The sequence below is a fragment of the Euprymna scolopes genome, chromosome 11 (assembly GCF_053919585.1).
Source record: "Euprymna scolopes isolate OS-2025 chromosome 11, ASM5391958v1, whole genome shotgun sequence".
Lineage (NCBI taxonomy): Eukaryota > Metazoa > Mollusca > Cephalopoda > Sepiida > Sepiolidae > Euprymna > Euprymna scolopes.
Window position 1 is genome coordinate 94,709,074 of NC_136492.1, and position 27,204 is coordinate 94,736,277.

At 34.4% G+C, this 27,204-nt stretch overlaps 1 protein-coding gene across 4 annotated transcripts in view; it reads right to left on the bottom strand.

Moving 5' to 3' along the window:
• The window catches only part of LOC145287971 (QRFP-like peptide receptor), a 578,499-nt gene that overhangs the window by 149,809 nt on the left and 401,486 nt on the right, over window positions 1-27,204 (bottom strand). For all 4 annotated transcript variants that reach the window (XM_080135944.1, XM_080135946.1, XM_080135945.1 and 1 more), the window contains one exon: window positions 1,377-1,498. In XM_080135944.1, coding sequence (XP_079992070.1) covers window positions 1,377-1,498 — 122 coding nt within the window. The remainder of the gene's footprint in view (window positions 1-1,376; window positions 1,499-27,204) is intronic.

Sequence of the window (27,204 nt, forward strand, 5' to 3'; positions counted from 1 at the left end):
TACTTGTAATAATATCTGTATACTTTTAAACTACGATTTATCTTAAAAGTTACAAATTTTTTTTTTAAACATTTATGAATAACGCACACGCACACATGTGGTAGTTTTATTAAAATAAAATGAAATTTAAATCAAGTTTCAGAATTTTAATGATTTTTACGTTTTCCATTACCTGCGTTAAAAACAAAATTCTTGAATAGCGAGAGAAACAGAGACAGTGCATAAAATAATGCCGGGATTTCAAATCTTTTTAATTTACGTTCGGTAACGTGAGGTGAAGAAAAATGTGATTCGTGATTACATTTCCTTAATTATAGTAATAGTTAAAAATAACTAAAAATGTCGACCAAGGTTTCTTTTATATTAACTAATACTTCTTTCTCCAAAAAATATTTTATTTACCATTTATCCTCACTCTTTTGCTTAAATTCTGAGTGTTTAGGTATCAAGTACTATTTTAAGTTGTTTGTATGACTTGATCGAATATTGAATATTTACTCTTTTAGCAAACACCATTGAATGTTTACTCTTTTAGCAAACACCATTGAATATTTTCTCTTTTAGCAAACACCATTGAATATTTACTCTTTTAGCAAATACCATTGAATGTTTACTCTTTTAGCAAACACCATTGAATATTTACTCTTTTAGCAAACACCATTGAATGTTTACTCTTTTAGCAAACACCATTGAATATTTACTCTTTTAGCAAACACCATTGAATGTTTACTCTTTTAGCAAACACCATTGAATGTTTACTCTTTTAGCAAACACCATTATTGAATGCTTACACTTTTAGCAAACAACATTATCATAATGCCAAACAGCTGATGAAATGTACAATAAACTCCATTATTGCAGACCCCTTACGTATAATCTCTACGATACCATCAGCTAAGCTTCTCGCCAAACTTTCACAAGAAACACCCGTCTAGCAGAAAAAGACTATAACTAGTTTCCACCACTCTTTATCTGTGCCTAAACCAAAACGTAAATTCCATGAGCAAAGCTTCTTTCTTAGAACTGCACGCCTATGGAATTGTCGTCCATTTTCCTGCTTTTCAGCTAACTACAATATGGTTGTCTTCAAGTCTAACGTAAACAAGTTTTGATGAGCCGTTCCATATAAGTTTACAAATTTACGTAATCTCCATTACTAACGATTACTATATTGTCCAATTTCTACTGTACACTCTTTAACTCTTATCCTCGAGTGGCCTCTTGGCATTGATAAGTGGTGATGCCTATGTAAAACAAAACGTATATCTTGCTTACATTAAAGTAAATGAAATTATGTCTTATATTTTTTGTATCTAAATAATGAATTTTAATCTACAATTATTACGTTTACATAAAATAAAATAGCGACCACTTACCGTTCTACGCTCATTACTGTCAGTGTTGTCACAGAACAAATGGCTGATACATTTTGCAAATAATACACGGATTTACACATAACTTCGCCAAATTGCCAGGTAAATGCAAAAAACGTGGCAAACTGAAAGAAAAATGAAAATGAAAACACAAATGAAATGGTACTCATTGGTTTATACAAAAACATGAATAAAACAAACGTTTCTCTTAAAACAATTTAACCAACTTCTAATTTAACACTCTCCTCAACAGATAATACTTACTTTTATGATGTAAAATCCCTCTCCCACATAACATGCGTATCTATCATTATGCCGACATTACCTCAACCTATCAATACCTAATAATGTTATTATGTCAGGATAACTCAGAATACTATTAACATGAGTTCGGTACCTTTGTCCGTAATATGTTTCTCTAAACTAGAAAACTAAATATAGAATCAAAAGATCAGGCCTTCATGTGCTTTCGTTTAATTTTAGAACACGCTCTAAGTTACTTATATTTTATCTAACATTCACCTCCGTCTTAGGACTGTGCCCAAATTTACTACGTCTCCGATAATATCACCACAACACTTATTTTTCGGCCATCCATCTAATTCCTGCATTTAGGGGACGTGAATATCCACAATGGTGGTCTGCTAAGGTTTCTCAAGCTCTACATACCCAGCTGAACACGTAAATTCCCGATTTTTCATTCACAGACTGCCACCTTCCCAAATCGCCTCAGAAATCCTGTAGAATAAATGCTCGTAGTCCACTTGGCCATTCTGGTTACCTCTTAATAATAATTGCTATTCACATATCCATCAACCGAAACAGTAGGACTGTTACTCAAAACAACAAGCTATTTCAATCGTGCTGATCGTAAATCTCAGAAATCCATCAGGACATGACCTCCATAGGAAGACTCACTCTTCATAATGACCTACATTTATGGTTGCAGCTGTTATTGCAGAAATACACGAGATATTCCACCATTTGAACTGGCACAAGTCTGTTGATGTGTAAACCAAGACTCAGCTCAGTGGAACTCCCATGTGCCCACACAGTTAAACGTGTACTCCTAGGTGGTCCAGCTCGAACATTCACAAAAAAATTTTCGATGCAGGGTCAGTCGATTTCACGAAAACAGGATTGATATGGGTACAGCGGATAGACGATCCTTACTCTTTTTTTCTCCCGATAAAAAAAGATCATTCAACTTAGTTGTTTTTCTGTAAGTTAACTTTCAAGTAATAATAACAATAATAATCCACGCTTACGCCGGTTATAGTTTTCGTATGAAATTAATTATTCACATGAAAATAAAAATAAAATAATTATGTACAGTTTTTCACAGGAGAAACAAAATAAAAATAAAATAAATGTTGATAATAATTTATCTTTCTCGTAGTTCGATAGGATTTAAATGGAGATCTTGTTTTCTATTTTATAACCGATTACTTGCTTTTCGGACGGATGCTTTCGCGGCGTAGTGTGCGGGGGTGGAAAGTCTTCCTTCGAGTTTAACAGACTCCGAAACTTGAGCTCAAAATTGATTTTCTTTCTGCTCTGCATCCTCTCATGTATGGAGGAGTAGTGTTTGTCAGATTGGACACATGTTTTCCATCTAACAAACCCTCGCTCGCTACGTCACACTCTAATTCGCCCTGACTGGATAATCAGCCACTTCCCGCATACATCCCAATCACGTAACTTCCACAGAACAAAGGTTCACATCGACGATTTTCCCATGCATCTTTCGGCTTTGTCTCATCTCATTTCAACACTTTAGCCCTAATAATAGGGTGGATATACCCAAATGATTACTGTTTACAGCTATATTGTTTCATATTTTCGACTTTGTTACAAAAATAAATATATTTCACATCGGCGATCACGTTATCTTTCTTCCTAGCCGGCAGAGTTATCTGCTATCCTCCGGGAATTGCAATTAAAATAAAAAGGTTCTTGTTCATTTTCGCTGACCCACTTTTGGGTCAATTTTATTATATAGCTATAATTCAACTCCCCTTACTTCCCTCTGAGCTAACTGTTCACTATCGTAGCTCGTTGGTTCACACAAGACAAGCATTTGTAATATCAAGACAGATCTTTAAGAGTATAATAGCATTAGATAAGAATAGGTAGCGATACGCCTTTTTGAAAATGATATTAAATCTCATCAAACAATACCTAACCTTATTCATTCATGCAGAAAATCTAAGGCTCGTCGACAGCCAAGGAATTTGCATGAACCTAATGAGGAATATGACTATAAATAAACTCAAACACGAAGTAAAAATACATATTTTAATATGATAAAAATTATCAGCAATAGTATAAGCCATATAAACCAACAATGCAAAGATCATGAAGTGAAATTATATAGCTAACATATTAACTGACACTTTGTTTGTGAATAATGACACAGAATTTATCTAGTGAAATTATAAACTAAATTATTAAGAAACGGAACACACAAAAGTAAAAAATACAGAAAGTCATAACACTTCGCCAACTATTCACAAGATAAGAACAAAAAATAGCTTGTAAAACACGGCATAAGTTGGTAAGGATGATGTACGTTCTTTATTCTTTAGAATATCCCCTTGAAAAGATAGAGTTTAACAAGATTCAAGACTTGCCTCTTGTTTAGTGTAATTATTTTCCCGTAGATTAGGTGTTGGATTATTATATGGTGGGTTGGTTTTTATTTGATTAATAGATTGGTTAAAGTTGGTGTCATTATTTAATCGGGTGGTTGAGTTATGGTTGCTATTAAATCTCTACATAAATTATTTAAAAATTATGGACTTACTATAAAAATTGACCCTAATAAAATAAATTGTTAATTTCTTAGACATAACCTTAAATCTTGAGAACTACCTTTGAACCCTATCATAAACCTAACCAATTTCTACTATATGTCCATAATGAATCGAACCACCCTAAATCAATATTGAAATCAATAGTTCCCAATGTCTCTTTAAGAATTTCTTGACTGTCTTCTAGAAAATCTATATTTAGCAAAAATGAAAAATATTACAATGAATCCCTTAAAAACTCAGGATACAATTCACAAATTAAATTCATAAATAAAAATGATAGAAACATAAACTGCATTGAAAATAAACCTACTAAGACCGCAATAACCTATAATATGGCAATGTCTTCCCGTATACGAGTTAAAAAAAATGGCCAAAAAGGCAAGAAAAGATAAAACCAAACCACAAGTGTTAGCTACTAATACAAATAAACAGCAAATCAAAACCCGTAAACGTAAAAACAGACATAAGGAGACCCTATGGTTCAACCCTCCAATATTCCAAAAATCTTGAGACAAACTTAGCCAGAGATTTTTTTAAAATATTGGATAGAAACTTTAAAGCCCCCGAGATATAATAAAATATTCAATAAGAATACAATCAAAGTGTCTTACTCTACTATGCCCAACCTTCATAAAAAAATAATTAGTTCTAACAATACAAAAACTAATAAGCTAACAATAAAAAAACTAATCTAGCAGGCTGTAACTGTAAAGAAAAAATAAATGTCCCCTACAAGGCGCATGTAAAATAAAAAAATGAATTCTATAGCTGCACAGTGTCAAAAACCCCAAATCTAAATGAATTTGATAGCAATTCAATAATTTCAAAATGGATTATAATATATTGTTTGCCTGATTTATTAGTCCTTAATAAATTAAGTTAAACACTAATTATCTCCCTTGCATTGGTTAATTAAAGAAATCAGATTATCTTCCCTTTTCTTTCTTCAGTTTTCAATTTAGCGTTTTAATCAAACGTATGCTAACCGATATAAAATATTCCATTAGCCTTCTTTTTGAAAATTTATCATTTCATAAGTTCGAAAGCTACAATAAACATCCATATGAATACTTTGACCTGAGTTGCTGATTTCAAAAGACGAAGAATTAAAAGGTAAATAATTATATATATTCATATAGAATTTTCAGAAAATTTGGTTCACGAGAACATAATTAGATACCTTATTTCCCTGATTTTTGTGGAATTTTAACAAATATTTGGAAAGTTATGCTATTTTTTTATTTTCTGGAAATTTGAAGTGTGTATCATTTTAGTGCAAATGTCTAAAATGTATATTTTGATTAATAAAACAATATTCTAACTTTAAATTTCTATTTATGTGGAATAAAAAACATATCCAGTAACAATAATGACCAAAAACAAGAACGAATTCGACATTATTTTGTTTAAGAAAACATTTATTTATCAACATAACTCCCATGCTTCAAAATCACTTTGAATAGTCTCTTGTCAACTGATTATGTCGATCGGTGGATTTGAGATGATGGGATGCCATAGGAGAATTCCAAAATCTTCCTCCAAAGTTCGTCTTTGACAGAGAAATTTAACGCCTCCTTCATAAACTTTAATCTTTGTTATTGTTCAGAGCTGCTCATTTGGGTTTATATCTGGAGAACAATGGGGCCATGTCATAAAATTTTCTTCAATAATATCTAATGACTTAAGGTAGGATGTCGTAGCCTTGGCTGAGTGGGATAGCGCATTGTCGTGCATAACAATCAATTTGCGGTGACACGCCAATGGGATGTCATCAAACCATGGTGATAAATGGCCATTTATTAAAAATAAAATATAAGACAGGCTTGTCAGTTAGACAGCTTCTGGTACTCTAAATGATCAAAGTAGTCCATCGCCGATTATTCCAGCCCAAAACATAACACCTACACCTTTCTGTTGACAACGGAATCGATGAGGGGTAGGGAATCCAAGAGAACTCAAAACTTTGGCCCTACCATTTTGTCCATCAAGGGTTACGCTTGCCTCTTTACTGAAAAGAACATTTTACAAAGATGGTTTTCATATATTTCTGAGCCCAAGTCAAACGTTTTTCCTTATGATTTTGGCTTAACATAGGTCTTGCTATGGGCTTACTGCTCCTTGCAATTTCGTTTAAAACATTGCAGAGTGTCTTTCTGAACACGGAAGGTATTCTAGCATCGTCAAATGTAGCAACACTGTTACTTCCCGGCTGCTTGATAAGTTGACGGCCAATTTTTTCAAACATCACGGGCAGAAACTGATTTTCCTGTGCGTTTGTCCATTCTTGGTTTGATGTTTGTATTTTCAACGAATGAAGACAACGTTCTTCGATCTCTTCCAAGCTCATTGGCTAGATTTACGTTAGATAAACCTTTTGTAAGACCTGCAACAATACGTTCCTTTTCATTAGCTGTCAATCGACACTTTCTAGGCATTTTGGGAACCTACAATAAAGTTATACACACTTAAAATTACCACAAAATAAAAGAATTAGAATAATTTTCCAAATATTTGTTTAAATTCTACAAAAATAAGGTAAATAAGGCACCTAGTATGCTCTTTCAGTGTACCAAATTTCATATGTCTGCGTTTCATGGCAATTTCAAAATGAAAACATATTGACTTGCAATAAAGCGATACACAGAGTTTATATAGTGTTTAAAATGTGGTCACATTTGTATATATTAATTAACATACATTTATTTAACTTTTTAGCAGTATATTATATTAAGGAAACTCGGATTTTCCACCTTTCATATATATTTTATTTGTAATAAAAAATTAAGAGTTTTATTAAAAAGTAATTCTCATCTGTAAAAGAAAAAAAAATCGTCCATCTAATTTTTGAATTCAAAATCTAAAAATACAAGATTTTTTCAAATAATTAACTATACGTCATGTAAAATTATTATTTAAATCAACTTAAAGTGAAATTATAGGAATGAAAAAAGAAACCAGACGTTCCATTCTCGACTGTTCCAAAAATTATAAGAAAACATAAAAAAAATCTGGCATCATCAATCACTTAAGGAGGCCAAAAACCTGACAAGTAATAATGTAAAATTTCTAAATAAGAAGTTTCTGCAGATAATTATTTCATCATGTTGAAAACTAGCAAAAAATTCTAGAACAGAATGTTAACTATTTCTATTTATTAGAAACGTTTTTTAATGATATAAGTCTATGCTTGGCACGCTTTCTAAAAATCGTAATGAAAACCACAACACGGTAATAATCATTTTGAGGCAAGCAAGAGAAGGAACAAATGTCAGAAGAAAACATTAAAACGATAATGAAGTAAATCTAAATTTACTTTCTGACTGAAACAAAAAAAATATTATGAAAAATAGCTTACAAGTTTAACCAAAAATGTTTGTGGAAATGTAAAATTTGGAGAAGGGTATGTTATGGTTTGGAGGTGTTTCAGCTATTATGACATCTAAGAATCAGTTTTAATCGCTGTTTAAATGGATGCAACTATTTACTGCAACATGCTAAGTTCTTCATTGTTTAATTTCGTAATAACATTTGGTACATTCACTCTTTCTGAATATATTTTAGTCCAGAAAAACCACCCAGAACCGACAAGCAAACTTACAAATAAATTGTTTGTGAAAATTCAACGGCTATCGAAAGCTATCTGACAGAATCACCAAATTATAACCCCACTTGTGGACAATAATAAAATAAAAAAGAAATTGCTAATAAAATATTAAAAAATAAAGTCGAAACTTCACCAGCTAAAAATGAAGAAATTTCCTCATTTAAAAAAATACATTATTACTTGTCATCATTTTAGCCTACCATCGTGACTGTTTTTATGTTTCTTATAATCTTTGGAGAGAAGCGCAGGAAAGTTCTAGAAACCTTTAAATACGTCTTAATGATTTCCCAGCCCTTTCTATAGCTAAAATTTCACCTTTAACTTGATCCAAATGATACTTTTTCCATGATATATTGTTAATTACTTCAAAGTATCTTGTATTTATTACATTTTAGATTAAAAATTTGTATCACCACAGTTTATAGGTGAAAGTTGTTTTTAATAAAATTCCAAATAAATTTAATTACAAAGAAATATATATTACACGTAAAAAAATGCACAAATTTATGTTTATTAATTAAAAATATGGGCGATATATCTATAATATAAAGCTGAATGTGTGTGTGTGTGTGTCTGGTCACGAATAGGCTCCTATATGGTTGACTATTTTAAAAAACTGATTACATATAATGATAGAAGATGTATCGAGACACAGGAATGGGTATGTTTGATCTGGCAGAACAGTGGTTCATTAAAATTGTGAGGTCTGCGTTCGCGCCTGGTCCACAAAGTATGGAAGTAAAATATTTAAAAATTAAAAAATAAGTTTACAAGTGTTTTTATTATAGATGTACATAAGAATACTTTGATAAGTATGTTTTAACTTAAATAGAGATGGTATAATAAAATTGTGGGGTCTTTGTTCGCGCCTGGCCTCCATAGAATGGAAATAGGCACAAACTTTAATAAAGACTTTTACTATTTATCTGCGTAAGTATACTTTGATAATTATGTTTCAGCTTGAAGAAATATGGTATAATAAAATTATGGGGTGTTCGTTCGCACCTGGCCTTCATAGAATGGAAATATGTCACAATGTTTAACAAGGTTTTTTTAATATAGATCCACAGAATATTGTGATAAGTGTTTCAGTGTGAACAGGTATGGTATAATAAATTATGGGGATTATCTATTTTATTTTTACTTTCATCATATTTTGCTTTGGTTTTGATACCCCCAAATTCGAAGCTATCTCATTACAGCCCTCCCTTTTTCATAACCTATCATACTTTCATAAATCAGTCCATTTTCTGTAGGCTGTTTTTGAACCCAGTCAACGACGGGCACTTTTGCTAGTATATATATATATATATATATATATATATATATATATATATATATATATAAATATATAAGTTTTAATGACTGTTTCATTAACTAATAAATCTATTTCAGCGTATACGGAGATAGTATAGCAATATTAATAAGTCAATGATCATAACTGTTTCAGATTTTAAAACTATTTCACTATAATAATTATAAAATGTTATATAATATTTTATGCACTAATTTTTTGTATTTGTTTCAACAGTTCTCAATGCATGAGTAAAGCTAGATACTAAGTTATGAAATTATATGACAATTAAACTACAGAAAATTTTTGCCTTTCATTTGCTTGAGTAATCATCAGGCAAAATCAGTTTTTTATAGAGTTTGGCATAAACACCAACTTCACGGGATTTCTACCTACAAAATTGCTGGAAATGTCCTCTCACCCATCAAATCTTTTGTGTCCGATATTAAAGTAGTCCTGACCGGGCATAAATCTGAAACTCATAGTATTAATGCCAGCGTACCTAAGTGATCCACCCTGGGTCAAACACTCTCCCTGATCTTCATTGACGATCCTCCCAAATACAATTCTGAGATCTTACGTCGAAATCTATGCAACACTTCGGGATCTTTTTGATCTTTCTGATTTTCTCTCCTCTAATCTGCAGTGTGGTGTACAATGGGGTAAAAAACTTTCTAGGTGTATTTAATGCATCTAACACCAAACGTGTATCTTACTCCCGACGCTATCCCCTATGTGTGCAAGAGTAATTGTGTCCTAGGATGGATTACTGTTGCCACATTTGAGAAAGAGCGTCTTGCAAGACACAACAAAAACGTCTTCTGAATTTAGTAGGCGAGAACCTGTTCGCCTACCTACATCCTCTTTCTTATAGAAGAGACGCCGCGAGACTATGCTATATGGGTTATTTTAAGGTGGGTGCTCGACTGAGCTCCAGTATATGGTCCACCTGGAAAACGTTTGTGATAAATACTCTTCTAGCCATAACAACGGACAACAATTTCCCTTCACGCTCTATATGTGCCTAAAAGTTAACACAAATTCCATGAGCAGAGTTTCTTTCTTAGAATTGTCTGTCTGTGGAACACAATACAGTAGATTTGTTTCCCTGATGATTAACCTGGAGTGTACTATGCAATGTAAAATAATAAGTCCTTGTGTACGCGTCTTCTTAAATAACTAAATTTTACTCAACTTCCACAATTATTAGTCATCATGAAGTTACTACCTAACATTTATTGACCTTTATTCAAGACTGGTATCCTGGCTTTGATTAATGGCGTCTTCAAGTATATATATGTATATATATATATATATATATATATATATATATATATATATATATATATATATATATATATAATGTGTATGCGTACTAGAAAGAACATTTTACGTGACCTGCAATTAAATTAGTATCAACGAATGTTCCACACTTCCAATATGTTTATTTTCATTGAAATCAGTGAAATAGCTCATTTTCACCAAATCAACTGATTGCCTACTCCAGTAGGCGACTAATCATGATTTATCCCCCACTGAATTGACTTAATCCCCAATACAATGTAGAGAACAAGCAGTTTTATTTTTAAAATTACTTTTCTATAATGACTGAATTGAAAGGTTTGCAGTGATGCAACTTCTAAAATGCATATGCTATGTATCAGAGTATTTACTTTGGTCAAAATCAGACTGTTCTTTCTTTAATCGGATTTTTTTATTTATCCATTTGTGATATTTATTTGAGAATTTGATACAAGTCTTATCTAAAACACGGTCAGATACATCAATAACATTCATGTGAAATTTTTTAACAAATCGGCGTAGACGCTTCGAAGAATATAAAGAACAAACTCGCAAACACACCCACACTATGCTTTTTATATATAAGTAGATATATGATTTTTATCGATATATTTGGTTTTGATCTTAACTGTTTGAAGATACAGATTAATCAGTCACTCACAAAATGCTCGTTTCATCCAATCCAAAGATTTTGTTTGCTAAACATTAGTAAATCATAAGAAATAAAGTAAAAAAAAAATGATCAGATATACTCGATGAAAATTATGCAGTTCGTGATTTTTTTCTATTTGATTTTTTTATAAGTTTGATTGAGGAAACGTTGATTAACTTGGATGTTTCTGTTGCATATCAATTACTATGCACTCCTCGAGGAACAATTTTGTAAATATGATTTATATGGAGATTTGGTTTAGATTTTCTCTTTAGCGACAGTTGCATACCAATTTAAAACAATTCAGTATCTCTACCTCTGTTGATCTTCAACTATTATAAAATATAAAAAAGGAACTTTGTCTGTGTGTGTGTGAGTTTGTTCCTTATCGATTCGAAAAGGCTGGGCCGATTTAAAAAAAAAATCACACGGAGGCACTTAATGTTTCTGGGAGTGTTCTTAAGTAAGTTGTGTATTGAAATGCTTATAATAAATACGAAAATCCATAATTGAAAAAAAATTCAATTAAAAAGGAAGTCCGAATTTGAAAAAGTGTACACTTTTACATAACTTAGCATCACCAGTGCATTTAAGAAGGTTTTTCAGCGCGCAGACAGAAAGGCCCAGCTTACAAAATCAACTGTAGATTATTTTATAAGACAGTAGCGCATTCGAAATTAATATTACTTTTAGAGCAAATTTGAGGCATAGTACATAACGTTTGCAATGCAAACTATAATTTAGAGACTAGCAGAGAGCCCCGGCATTGTCCGGGATCGAATGAGGATAAAAAAATGTTCCATCCTCTTATATTTTTATTATCATCGAAATAAGTTTTAATGAAATCAATTGATTGTCTGCTCTAATTAAAGTTACCTTTTTCAGTCTACAAGGCGGACCATCACATAACTTAATGCGAAATACATTGCAGTATACATTGCACTGTAGGAGGTCTACTGTTGATTTTATAACATTATGTGAAAATAATGCCTTAACTTATAGTTTTAAATGCAAAAATCTAGTATCATGGTCCAATTGTGCTCTAAAAAGAAACATTCATTTAGAACTCGCTCCCGTTTTATTTAGTAAAGAACTGTTGATTTTATGAAATCATTTTTACATATTAACTTCAATTAAAATTAAATGTACCAAAATCAAGTATAACGGTTCAAGGGTGCCGTAAAAAGAAACGTAATATCGAATGCGCCCCTGTCTTATAAAATAATACACAGTAAATTTAATAGGCTGACCCTTTTTGCTTGTGCGGCGATAAAAAATTCTCAAATGCACTTACATATAAGTGTTAACTTTGGGCTAAATCGGACTTCCCCTTTTAATCAGATTTTTTTGATTATTGACTCCCGTTTTTATCGAAAGCATTTCGATGCAAAACCGACGTAAGAACACTGCCAGACACCACAAATATCTTTGTATGAAATTAACAAAAGGTCGGCCCAGCCGTTTCGAGTCCATATGGAAGTCTCTCTCACTCACATAGAGGTACAGATCTTTTTGCATAATAGAAGAGAACATTTTATAAAATCAACAGTAAAATTCTATACAGTGCAATGTAGACTAAATATATATTATGGACTATGCCACTCAGGGAGGTATGAGAAACTTCTTTCCGGTACACGGAGGGGGCCTTTTACTAGATCAGGAACTCAATCGATTTGATTACCAAAAATGGGTGATTTCACCGACTTCGACGACAATAGAAATATAGAAGGGTGGGACATTTGTCGATCCTCATTCAATCCCAGACAGCATCGGGCCTCCTTGCTAGTAAACAACTAACTGCCCACAAGGTGCTACTTTATATGAGACTGAACAAAAATCGGTAGATAGTAGTAGAAATGCACAGATACAATAAGACTTGAAATCGGCGTAGAAAGAGTTGCTTGTTTACTAACAAACAGAAATCATTTGTGGTTAATTTTGCAGTTCAAATATATTTTTTAAATAGATTTGTAAGAAGTGCGTAACACATTACATTCATGCATTTTTATTTCAATAATCGAAATAAAAGCAATAATAATGCCGCGTAAGTCACACAATGCCGAGAAAAGCATATGCATACATACATAGACCAACGCGAAATGTTCTCAAAAAAATTTTCAGAGAGGATGTGCCTTAATTATAACCGTATATCCGAATGAATTTAGACTTGATATATTTAAGATTAATTTGAGGTCATTTCGTTTAGTGGCAGACACAACGTCGCCATACTAATAATGAGATACATGTTATATATACAATTGCATCCAACGAAATAAAATAGAATATCGAACTGAAATAAGTTTATATATTATTCCTTAATTGGAATTCATTTTTGAGATGAGCATTATATATTAATTTATTTTTTATTTCGGACTATTATTCTCATCTTTATTAGTTGTTGTTTTTGATCTTTTATTGGTTTTGTTTATTCATAACGTTTCGGCCAACTATTCCTCTGGCCTTCGTCCGGTGGTAACCGCGACGGGTAGGAACTTCGAATCTCCTAACTGCATTCTCAGCAATCACTGCCATCCGTAGTTGTTGTCGTCTCACCACTTCGGGGCTCGTGGCGCAGTTGATAGATACGTTGAATCTCTACAGTTCCAGATGAACATTGTCTGAAGATAGCGGTTTCAATCCCACCCAAAGCGTGCCAGAGGTTAATTGTCCAAAAATGTGGTGAGACGACAACAACTACGGATGGCAGTGATGGCTGAGAATGCAGTTAGGAGATTCGAAGTTCCTATCCGTCGCGGTTACCACCTGACGAAGGCCAGAGGAATAGTTGGCCGAGACGTTGTGAATAAACAAAACGAATAAAAGATAAAAAAAACAACAACTAATAAAGATGAGAATAATAGTCCGAAATAAAAAAAAAAATTGAAATAAGTTTCTATTTTAAGAATAAAAAAAAAATCCATAAAAAATAAGTGATGTTTTTTAATGGTCAAATTTAATGTCAATGTTTACGTTGAATGTTTGTTGCGGTTGGCAATATCTCCTTTAAACTTGACAAGTAGGTTTGCATTGCTTTCAGCGCTTTGCTTTATTCGTTTCACCAAGATTTATAAAATGTTGTGTATAAATCCAAACTGCCCAATTGAACGAATCTAATGCAGAAAAGACATTGCCTTGCAGCAATTATGCAAACAATTTAATTCATGCTGATATTATAAGGTTATATATTTGTAATTGCTACTTGGCTTGTTTTGTTTTATAATACCGGATGGTTCAGTCAAAAGCAGTCGAACTTTCATTAAGAAAGGAGAGGGTTTTATATCATTTTATTGCCCACATGCTGTCTAAGTGAGCGGAAATTCAAAACAAACTTCAAACGCGAGTCAATATATGTTTATTAAAATAATAAAACAAATCTATACAAAGAAAACATATTGGATTTACAAATTGCAACGCACCATACATCTGTGCAAGGATTTTTTTTTTTATAGCTTTGAGCATTTTAGATATAATTTTATTTCATATGTTCTTAGTTTAAAGCTGTCGATAGTTTATCGCTATATTAATAAAATGGTGTAAGCATTTTTGGCTTGCCTGCGTATGCATTATTATATTTAACATCCCCCCTCCAAAGACGCTTGATGTTCAGTAAGATGTACTACAGTCAATGAAGTTTCGTATCTCATATTTCTCTTCAAAGTTCGTGCATGGCCAAAACTTTGATGGAATTTCAACTTACGATTTTTCTAAATTTATTTTATGAACCTGATGTTCATTGACAACAATAACCGCCATACAGGATTTCAGTTTGATCATATAAATAGTTTTGAGTTACCAAGTTATTACTAATCGCTTATCAATTGCAATCAACAATCCCCCCACTAACCAACAATCACGAGGTTGTCTCCTCAGCAACCGACAAGGCTAACATGCTAGCCAGTCGGTTTGCCTCAAACTCCACACTGGACCCTTCCAACCACCCCCTACCTGACTTTCCTTGTTAGTAGTTTTCTAGCACGGTAGAGAGAGCCTACCTTTCTTGCAGCGGCCCTGGCAATGCCTTCAATGTAATTGTTCCAACTCATGTTTCCTGTGAACGTTAGGCCAAGGAGTTTGAAAGATGGACTCTCAGATAAAGAGTCGTTGGCCATTGCTATGGGTGGTAGAGAGGGTTTCTTGTAATTATTGAATGAAACTAGTTTAGTCTTGGCAGCATTGAACGCGACCAACCACTTTTGTCCCCATTCCACTACAGATTGGAGGTCATCCTCTAGTGTTTCTGCCATTTGTTTAGAAATGTGTTCATTCGTCTTCCTGTCGTGTCTGCCATAGAGTGTAGTGTCATCAGCATATATACCCATCTCAGAGGCAATGTTGTCGGGGAGGTCATTTATGAATATCAGGAACAATAGAGGTCCAAGGATAGAACCCTGGGGCACTCCCGCATTTATATCATATTGTTTAGATGTGCGACCGTCGGGGACTACATGGATTTTTCTCTTATCTAAGAAGGATTTAATTATGTTAAGTATTCTACCAGTGATACCGTATGATCTGATTTTACTGAGGAGACCCTCATGCCATACCCTGTCAAAAGCCTTAGATATATCTAGAGCTACCGCTCTGCCTTCCCCCGCTTTGTCCAGTGAATGGTATATACGTTCAGAGATCACAGTTAGGATGTCTGCTGTGGAACGGGCTTGTCTAAATCCATATTGTTTGTCAGTCAGTAGTTTAGCATCTGTAAGATGATGGACTAGAGCATGGTTAATTATGGTCTCAAATATTTTGGCAAAAAGTGGGAGGAGGCTAATGGGGCGATAATTTGATGGGTCTGTCCTTTCGCCAGAATTCTTGAATACTGGTACAACAGAAGCAGTTTTCCAACAGCCCGGAAAGCAGGCTTCATTAAGGCATTTGTTGTAGAGTTTGGAGAGAACTGGAGCTACTTCGGCTGAGCACTTTTTTAATAGCACAGCTGGGATAAGATCGGGTCCACATGCTTTTGAGGTGTCAAGGTTTTTTATGATAGCATGCACCTGAGCAGGGGTGGTTTTCAGATCGTCTAGTGTGGCGTCTGTCCGCATAGGAAAGTCAGGTAGGGGGTGGTTGGAAGGGTCCAGTGTGGAGTTTGAGGCAAACCGACTGGCAAGCATGTTAGCCTTGTCGGTTGCTGAGGAGACAACCTCGTGATTGTTGGTTAGTGGGGGAATTGTTGATTGCCCATTATTTACTACACTGTTGTAGATTTTCCAGAAGTCTCGAGTTCCTAGTTTTTGTGCTTCGATGCGCTTTTTAGTGGTTTCCGTAAATTCTCTCTTAGCTGTCGCTATTTCTTTCTTAACGTTATTTCTAGCTTCTATATACTTCTGTCTGTTTGAACTGGACTTATGTCGGTTAAACCTACGGTATGCATGCTGCTTTTGAGTAATGGCAGTTGCACAAGTCGACGTAAACCATTGGGGAGAGTGGGGCTTACTATAAAATTTCCGCATGGGAACATGCGCTTCGATTGCAGTTTTGAACCAGTCAGTGGTCTCGTTTGCACATTGTTCAGCAGGGAGAGAGAAAATATTTTTCCATGGAGCATCTCTAATTAGTTCCCTGATGGCTTCCCAGTCAGCCTTATTATAATATTTCGTTGTTTTGAGCACTGGCTCTTCAGTTTTGGGTCTAGAGTTTAGGGCGATTTCAACCATTATCACTGCATGATCAGCGTTCCCGAGTGGGCTGTGGGCCTTCGTTATGCAGTCATCGGGAACTGTGGTCAAAAACAGATCTAGAAGTGATGCGTGTTGTTCTTCCTGGTCAGGAAAACGGGTTGGAAACGTAACAATTTGTGATAGGGAGTGAGATATAGCGAAGCTATGGGTTGTACTACCCGCTGCATCTGTGTGAGTAGAGAATCCAAGCCAGTTTTTGTGGTGGACATTAAAGTCACCAAACACATGTATTTGTGCGCTAGTGTCGAGGGACAGTGCCGTGTCTATGCTGTCAGATACTTTGTTTATTATGGAGCAGTCCTGAGTCGAGGGAGAGCGGTAGAGAAAATAATAGTAGCTAATACTGTGTTGCACGTTTAGTCTAAAGCACATAAAGGCTTGATCATCTGTTTCTAGGTTTGTTTCTCTAGTCAAGGGAAGGGTATTACGAATGTAAACTCCAAGTCCGTGCATATGTCTGTCAGAGTCCTTACGGCAGAGTGGGAGATATCCAGGCATGGTAAAGTGGTTAGAGGGAATGGAGGAGTGTAGGTTAGTCTCACTTAGTGCTAAGATATCCGGGGTATTTGTTAAGAGAAATGCTTCAACATCAGCTAAGTTAGTTTTAAGCCCACGGATATTTGTGAATGAGAGCCTCAAGGGAGGAGGCAAGTTGAATTTGTTTGTCCCTAATCCTGGTTTAAGCTTATTTTTAGATTGTACTGTCGTCATATTTTTTTTAAGAGTTTCGGTAAGGGGGAGCTAAACAAGAGGTTATGCGGAGCTTCAGACATGCATCACAAGTAGACCATCAGCTGACCTTTCTCCAATTAGGATTGTGGCCTCAGGAAAGCCCACCGGGGATGAGTGCAGGGTCCCTTTCCATGCGCGTCATGGCACTGCAAACAACCCGATATTATTCAACTGTTGATGGAGCAGCCGCTCTAAGCGCTACCAAAGAGTTAGGGCTCCTGTACTACCAGTCGGGAACAGCAGCCAGGAACTGTCAATCCGGTACCCTCAACCCTTTAGAAGAAGGTCAACCCAATCTAATCGCTCAGGCATATCTTATACTCAAGCACTCCCAAATGTTCAGTTTTAGGGGTGGGGCATGCTGGGAATGGGGAAGAACGGCGTTCATTGCCCTAGCCAGGAAACAAGATCTACCGCTGGGTGTTTCTGTCGAATCACTGAGATAGTGTCTCTGCGCTTGACTAATAGGCAAAGAAGGAGTATGGAAGCCGGGCGATAGACAGAGCCTATCTACTCCTTAAGCAATTTAGGTTTGCAAACCGGTGAATTTGTTTGAGTCACCAGCTCTAGGAAGGTTGTCATCCAAGACTGAAGAGGCCTCTCTCCCCTTTGGTTTAGTTTCAGAGTTTTCCTTCTCCTAGACGGATGATCTGGGAAGACCTACTGAGTCCGTCAGCCCTGAGAGGGTTTTCTCCGCGCCTAGGTTCTAATCCAGGTATTTCTGCGACCCCGCGTTGTTAGTGTTACTGGGTTAGTTTGTGGGGGATTATATCTCTACTGATTAGTTACACTCCTCAAAGTGATTTAGGGACATGCTATTTACTTGTTAATGGATAAAGGGGGTGGGTGAAGTTCATGCAGTGTAAGCGTCTATGTTTGTAAGAGGGCTTGTTAGGGAGGAGATAATGTGATTTTAGTCTTACCCTTTTTTTTATTTTATTAATGTTAGCTTAGGTCTAGTATAGTGTTACAGTATGAGTAGGTATTAAGAATTTGAGCTACGAGTTGTGCCCGAGCTATTTTAGATGATAGGAGGGTTAAGATGTAAGTGCAATATAGCATGGATAAGACAGCAAGTTTAGAGTCATGCGTAATTAGGTGAACAGATATATGGGCAGGTTTTCAGTAGGTGCGAATAGAGTTGAAGTTGTAGGTATTTTTTAGTAAGAGTCATGGGGCGTTTTGCATAACAAGGAGTGTCGTTTCAATAACGTAATTAATCGTTGCAAAACTCGAGGAGACAGTTGTGTAGTGCATATCGCTTTGTTTCTGGGTACTTTGGCTGTTAAGTACCTGCCTTTGTGTGCATAGGCTGTTAAGTCCCTTACTGGATAGGAATGAGCTGTAATGCATGCCTTAGAGGTAGAAATGTATAGATGTTTAGTGATGGCTATTAAAACAGTTTGCATGTGAGGGATTAGGGGCTGGAAGTTAGCGATTCCACTACAGATGCGGAGCAATGTGGGAGTTTAGTAGCGGATAGGTTGGAAGGAGTAGATTGTTAGCGTTCAAGAGAAGAGGGGTTATTTATTTACAGATGGATTTCCATTAGGATTTGAGTTACAGGTAAGGTTTAGTTTGAAGAAGGGAGGAATTTTTTTTTTTATTATGCATGCAGGTAAGACAAACGCAATCGTCTTGGAGGTAAAATGTATAAGATTTCGTAGCTAGCTATTAGGTTTTTCCCTCCCAGTTATAGGGACAGCTAGTTCGTTGGGATTTGGAATTGTAGTCATTAAGGTCAGGCGCAGAGTGTTGCATCTATTCAGAAAATTAGCCCTGGTATCACAGTTGGTATTATGTATATTGCAGTTACAAATATAGTGCCAGTCAAATTATGAGCCACGTGCAGTGGTTTGGTATGGTATGGGCATCATGGAGGACACTTAAATACAAGCAAGCGTACAGTGATTGCATATATTAAGTATACTACTTAATAAAGTTCTTCTGTCTTCTATAGTAGAAAGAAAGGTGGTCCTAGCTCTTCTATATTCTTGCATAGGCTATTCGTTATCGAGTAGAGTTCCTCTGACCATAAAAACGGCTCGCGTGGGACTAAGTGTTAGAGACTATTTTTACGCATATGTAATTAAAATGTATTAAATAAATACATTTAAAGAGAAGGTATACGCAGTTGTAAAAGCAAAAAGAGAAATAAATAAACAAAGTGAATAAATAAATAAAAAATAAATAGAAGAAACGACTCGCATGGAAGCAAAGAGTTAAAGACAATATATGCGCATATAGTTAAAATTAGTCAAAAGAAAAAAAAAGCAGTTGCCATTTTGGTAATATTAGGTGTTGTTAAATTAACTTAGCTTATATTGTTTGCCCATCTTCAAAATTGTCGCGTCTGTCAGCGAGCATAACCCTGTTAGTGTGACGGCTTCCCTTCCTTTCCCCGGATTTTATATCTATTTATAGTGCGCACATGTGTATGGTAATTTTACTTTTTTATTTTTTTATTTTATTCTTTATTTTTTTTTTTAGGTTAAACTTCTGTCTTCTATAGTAGAAAGAAAGGTGGTCCTAGCTCTTCTATATTCTTGCATAGGCTATTCGTTATCGAATAGAGTTCCTCTGACCATAAAAACGGCTCGCGTGGGACTAAGTGTTAGAGACCATTTTTACGCATATGTAATTAAAATGCATTAAATAAATACATTTAAAGAGAAGGTATACACAGTTGTAAAAGCAAAAAGAGAAATAAATAAACAAAGTGAATAAATAAATAAAAAATAAATAGAAGAAACGACTCGCATGGAAGCAAAGAGTTAAAGACAATATATGCGCATATAGTTAAAATTAGTCAAAAGAAAAAAAAAGCAGTTGCCATTTTGGTAATATTAGGAGTTGTTAAATTAACTTAGCTTATATTGTTTGCCCATCTTCAAAATTGTCGCGTCTGTCAGCGAGCATAACCCTGTTAGTGTGACGGCTTCCCTTCCTTTCCCCGGATTTTATATCTATTTATAGTGCGCACATGTGTATGGTAATTTTACTTTTTTATTTTTTTATTTTATTCTTTATTTATTTTTTTTTTTAGGTTAAACTTCTGTCTTCTATAGTAGAAAGAAAGGTGGTCCTAGCTCTTCTATATTCTTGCATAGGCTATTCGTTATCGAGTAGAGTTCCTCTGACCATAAAAACGGCTCGCGTGGGACTAAGTGTTAGAGACCATTTTTACGCATATGTAATTAAAATGCATTAAATAAATACATTTAAAGAGAAGGTATACACAGTTGTAAAAGCAAAAAGAGAAATAAATAAACAAAGTGAATAAATAAATAAAAAATAAATAGAAGAAACGACTCGCATGGAAGCAAAGAGTTAAAGACAATATATGCGCATATAGTTAAAATTAGCCAAAAGAAAAAAAAAGGAGTTGCCATTTTGGTAATATTAGGAGTTGTTAAATTAACTTAGCTTATATTGTTTGCCCATCTTCAAAATTGTCGCGTCTGTCAGCGAGCATAACCCTGTTAGTGTGACGGCTTCCCTTCCTTTCCCCGGATTTTATATCTATTTATAGTGCGCACATGTGTATGGTAATTTTACTTTTTTATTTTTTTATTTTATTCTTTATTTTATTTTTTTTTTAGGTTGTACTTCTGTCTTCTATAGTAGAAAGAAAGGTGGTCCTAGCTCTTCTATATTCTTGCATAGGCTATTCGTTATCGAGTAGAGTTCCTCTGACCATAAAAACGGCTCGCGTGGGACTAAGTGTTAGAGACCATTTTTACGCATATGTAATTAAAATGCATTAAATAAATACATTTAAAGAGAAGGTATACACAGTTGTAAAAGCAAAAAGAGAAATAAATAAACAAAGTGAATAAATAAATAAAAAATAAATAGAAGAAACGACTCGCATGGAAGCAAAGAGTTAAAGACAATATATGCGCATATAGTTAAAATTAGTCAAAAGAAAAAAAAAGCAGTTGCCATTTTGGTAATATTAGGATTCGTTTAATTAACTTAGCTTATATTGTTTGCCCATCTTCAAAATTGTCGCGTCTGTCAGCGCGCATAACCCTGTTAGTGTGACGGCTTCCCTTCCTTTCCCCGGATTTTATATCTATTTATAGTGCGCACATGTGTATGGTAATTTTACTTTTTTATTTTTTTATTTTATTCTTTATTTTTATTTTTTTTTTTAGGTTAAACTTCTGTCTTCTATAGTAGAAAGAAAGGTGGTCCTAGCTCTTCTATATTCTTGCATAGGCTATTCGTTATCGAGTAGAGTTCCTCTGACCATAAAAACGGCTCGCGTGGGACTAAGTGTTAGGGACCATTTTTACGCATATGTAATTAAAATGCATTAAATAAATACATTTAAAGAGAAGGTATACACAGTTGTAAAAGCAAAAAGAGAAATAAATAAACAAAGTGAATAAATAAATAAAAAATAAATAGAAGAAACGACTCGCATGGAAGCAAAGAGTTAAAGACAATATATGCGCATATAGTTAAAATTAGTCAAAAGAAAAAAAAAGCAGTTGCCATTTTGGTAATATTAGGATTTGTTAAATTAACTTAGCTTATATTGTTTGCCCATCTTCAAAATTGTCGCGTCTCTCTTCCCCAAAACAGCCATTTAATACATTTTTTAATTATTGAAACCTTATAAATTACATAGTGATTTTAATACAGTTTTAATTATTGAAACCTTATAAATTACATAGTGATTTTCCGATATTTCAAAAGAACACGACCCCCATTTTAATATTAAATATTAATTCATTCTTTGCATTGATCGTCGTTTCAATTTCAAGTGTATAACATAATCGATATTTTAGAAGCGATTCACCTACAGTAATTTTATGAGTAGTAAAAAAGACATGGTTCGTTGTCCTTTTTAGCTATGAGCAAATTAATTCATCTGTCATGATACTACACGCCATTTTGTTATTTTGTAAGTGAATGAGGAGTTTGATTTTACGGCAAATCAATTACAGTGAGTCATTCCACGCGAGATAGGATTTGTACATGTATATCATTTGTAAAATCTGAAAATAAATAATTCGTTGGGCATTTCATTATGTGCTTTTTATGTTTTATTTCCGTTTCTATTGGACTCATAACTTAATATCAGGTCTTGTGTTTTTTATTATCTTCTGTTCAAGGGGATTTGTTTGTAGAATTTTGGTGATTTTCTTCCAATTCTATTTTCTATTTTCCTATATTTGTTGGGTCCTGGATATGATCTTAAACTATATCCAATGGTGAGGCCCCAGCTTGTGGGCTTTGGGGAATATGGAGCTACCGTTTAATAGCCATTGCTCCCAGATCCACTCTGACCCGGAGTGGTAGTACCTGTTAGGGTCCCAATAATGGGTTTAAAAGAACCCGACTTGAAAAAAATATTCTATTAAAAAGAATTTCTTCAAAATCACTGGATTTGGCATTAAATAACCTTAAAAGGGTTAATATGCAGTAAAACAAAATCAACCAACCAACCAGCCAACCAACCAACCAACCAACCAACCAACCAACCAACCTATATCTGTTGCATAACTCAGGCATTGCATTCGTAGTTTTTGCATCTGTTTGCATCCGTATTAAGATCATAGACATGGCTTATCGTGACGTATAGATTTGGTGAGTGCTGTTAATTATTGGGTTCTGTCTGTGTGTTTGTGTAGTTCCCATGAAGCAATATTGTTTCTTTGGAGCTTTTGACGGTCTTAGTTTTGAAGAGACTCATATATTTTGTGCTAGTTTTTCCATTCGGGAGTTTTGTGATGGTGTTAATTGTTGTTCTTGAGTATATTTTGTTGTGTAGATAAGGTTTTGAACTGAATATTGTTTAGATTGTTGTGTGCATGTCTGTAGTTCTTTTATGAAGTTTAGAAGTTCATTCGGATTCATATTTTCTAGTTTTCTCACGCTTTGACATTGAATCGGAAGTAGTTTGCAATAGATGAGTTTTCCTTAGTAAAAAGGGACTGTATGGCGATTCCCGACAATTTCTCGGGCTTCTGGAAATGGAGATGTTTTAGGTTTTATTTAATCTGCATTATCAACTTTCTTTCTTCAATTCTTTGAAGAATTTGGAGGCAGTAAAATGTTTTTGTCAGTTTACGCATTTCAATCGTTGACAAGTGATTTTCTGCTGATCAGATACGTCCAATCCACAAATGTTTATAAACTTTCCTTTCTAGTACACCAGTTCTCGTGGTGGCCGAACTCCTGGCAATTATAACATCTAAGTTGATATCCACTTTCGTTCTTATGTACCCAATCTTTAATTTTGTTGCCGATTTGGCAGAGTTAAATGTGAGGATATATGTTTCGGTGTTGAATTCTTGACCGTTTTTTTATACTTTTCAAAAATCTGTTATAAATTGTTTTTTTTTTTAAGTTTTGTTTGATTTTGCCTATTGTACACTTACCTAGAGCTAAGCTTCTCACCACTCTCTTTGAGGTGTAAAGAGATTTATGGCTCTTATTTATATATTGTGCAGTGTAGTTGTTCTTAATAATAGCTCACAGTTATTTTTACTTCTACTATCAATGTATTGTTACGTGTTGTCTTGGTTTATTTTAGAACTACGGCTGTGAGATATTTTTCTATCATGAAAGGTCAGAGTTTGGTGATTGATTTTCGTCCACTTGTAACGTGATCGACCTGGGGGAGCGATTTGTCCCTCATTTGGGAGCTTCAGACTCCCCAGGACCTGAAGAAGGCCGGGCAACTATGCTAAGGTTGTTTAATTAATGCCGGACGACAGAGGATATCCCAACGACTTGAAAAGATTGTTTAATAAATCCCGGACGACAGTGGAACTCATAAAGACTTGAAAAGATTATTTAATTAATCCCGGACGACAGCGGATATCACAAAGGCTTGAAATTGAAATATATGGATATATTTTGCTTTATCGTTCGAAATATCAGATATATATTTTGTGTTATTGTCAAACTCAGCGATATAATTGTTATTGAAAAATCGAGGACAGGAAATGTAAGAATAATGGCGTTGACATTGCCTGGGACCCAGTACCTGAGGCTCTGAATGACAAGATTCAACCTTTAAGGTCATGGGAATAGATACCATTTTTTGGTCCCAGATTACAAAGCTACAAATATTAGTGAATTGCAACCCCGCAATTGGGGGTTTCCTCAAATGCGTGTCGTAATTTGATTTGTTTGGGGAGTTTTCCACCCCGAACACACACCCCATTATATAATGCTAATACCGCTTGAAATTAGTCAGACTGACGCAGAATCTCAAGATATAAATATCGCTCCCTGAAGACGTGGCCAACCCCCTTTCCATCCGCCTGAGTGCCGTCTCCGAAGAGAAATGTCTTAAGAACTTCACGTGTATATATCTGTAAAAAGTCTGTAATTTTTGTGAAATTAACTCTAGTAGATAAGAATTTCAAGTGTCCGTTTTTCTTTCTTGCCTGCATGAACTTTGCTATTCGTTTTCAGCATACCAGGAATCTGATGTGACCGCCTCTCAGGCAACCAGACCTCACGAGCCGAAGTTTTCGAAGAGGATCAGGGGTCCATGCGTGTGTCCCAAGAGAGGTGGGGCACACACTGACTCAAGAATTATGTAATTTGGATAGTAAGTGGTTACTTCCTCCGTTTAACTACCAGTGTTCTCATTTGGGCCTTTGCATAATTTCATAATTTTATTAGCGTTAGCTTGGGGTATATTTTCAGGTGCCATAGTCATTCATTGACTATGCTTCTCACCGACTTCAAGGCCCCATGAAATGATGCGAATATAGGGGAAACCCTTTCGCCTTGTAACATCATGGCTGCATAGCTATTGCGTTTGTATTGATGATTGACAGTTTCAATTTCTATCTCTAGGTTTTCATTTTCAAGATAGAAAATAACACAGGCCAAAAAGGGGTATGCACCCTTTCTCTGCAAGATTGACTCTACAGCTGTCGTTCAACATCAGATTTTGTAGATATGAAAAAGCGCTGACATTACCAGCCGATTAATCGAATCTAGCCTCGACAATCGCCCGCCTTCCCAAGATAAGGTTATAATGGTGTGTTAGGAAATGATGCTGCTAAATCCTGACCTCGATCTTATTCAACCACAAAGCTCCCATACTATGGCATCATTGATGGCCAAAACGTGGTCCCATTGTAGGATATTTACTCATTGCAAGGAGAAAGAATCAGAAACAAGGTCTTTGTAAATGAAGAGGAAACCCGTCTAGACTGATTGAAATTGAAATTTTTGTATTTGTTACAAAGTGCCCTATTTTGAAGAGTTAAACACGCTACAATTTAAGTTACAATTTAAGGAGAGTAGAAAGTTGATCTTAGGTATACTTGCGACAGCTGTGTAGCTCTTGATTCCTTATTTTGTTATTTTATCCTACACTCCGAGAGCGATGTTTCTGAGGAAGAAGGAAGAATTGCTGTTTTCTGGGTCAGAATCTATTCCATATAACACTTATCATTGACAATTTTTTTTTTTTTACCGTGACGTACAATTTTTTAGCTTCTTACATCAAGTGGCTTTACGCATTTTCTATTAAAAGTGTACTGTCACCGGTTTTTGCTTGTACTATTTGTCTGAGTGTTCAAAATGCAGGTATTTTATAATCTTCTTTACTTAATCGTATATATTCTTAATAATAATAATAATAATAATAATAATAATAATAATAATAATAATAATAATAATAATAATAATAATAATAATAATAATAATAATAATTATAATTATAATAATAAAAATACGCATTTATTTTAACTCGGATCGAAAATAATTAACATTATTAAATTGCTAAGAAATATATTTAATTGTGTTTCATGGCTACCCTATAAAATAACTAAGAATAAAATGTTGTTTTTGTTGTTTATATGTTTGGCGAAAACAAAGGCCGTAATATTATTACAATCTTTATATAAAGCTAAAAAAATAACTTTTAAAGTCTGTTTGATTTTGATAACAGGTCTCTTTTTAATGAATCTTTGAACATACAAAAATATACTGCGCAAATATAGAAGAGATAGTCTAATGATACATTTACACGAGATCGATTTTTTCTAATGATTTCATTAATGTACTTTCAATTTGCATTTGCTTTTCAATGGCATCTCATCTTTTTGCAGCTTACATTCAGAAATACTTACAAAAATATTTTCTCGTTTTGATTTTATACGTAGAAGCTCATTTAAGGAGAATACAAAGTATGAGATGTTTTTATATGAAAAGATAATGATAGTTGATAATGGCAAAGTTAAGAGGATTTTTAATTTTGATGTTTATTTTTTCAATGTTTAAAACCATAAGTAGTAAGAGAATAACTAACAGATTTTCCTATTCAGAGAATTTTAATTGGATGAATACAGAAAACACTCATAGCGATTGAGTTTCATTAACTTTCATTATCAATTTTACCAAATTGCATGAGTTAGAAATTATAGCAAGAATACTCGTTCGATCGTTACAGCACGGCTTCATGAGAATGAGAGGTCACAATATCCGCAATGAACCATAAAGCAACTTTTTCCAAATTTTAGTACTCTATTTTCGATGTGAATATAGATTATTACCAAGCAATGTTTGATGAACAAATGTTGCAAACAATTTTCTTTCTTAGAGGATGTCCACTATCTCACAAGCCGCAAGTAATTAGAATAAATAAACCCTTATACATGATATAAATGCTACACCTTTATATCTATCTATCTATCTATCTATCTATCTACTATTATATAAAATGAATTTGTCTGTGTATGCGCGTGTAAGATGAAAGTCCCCCAT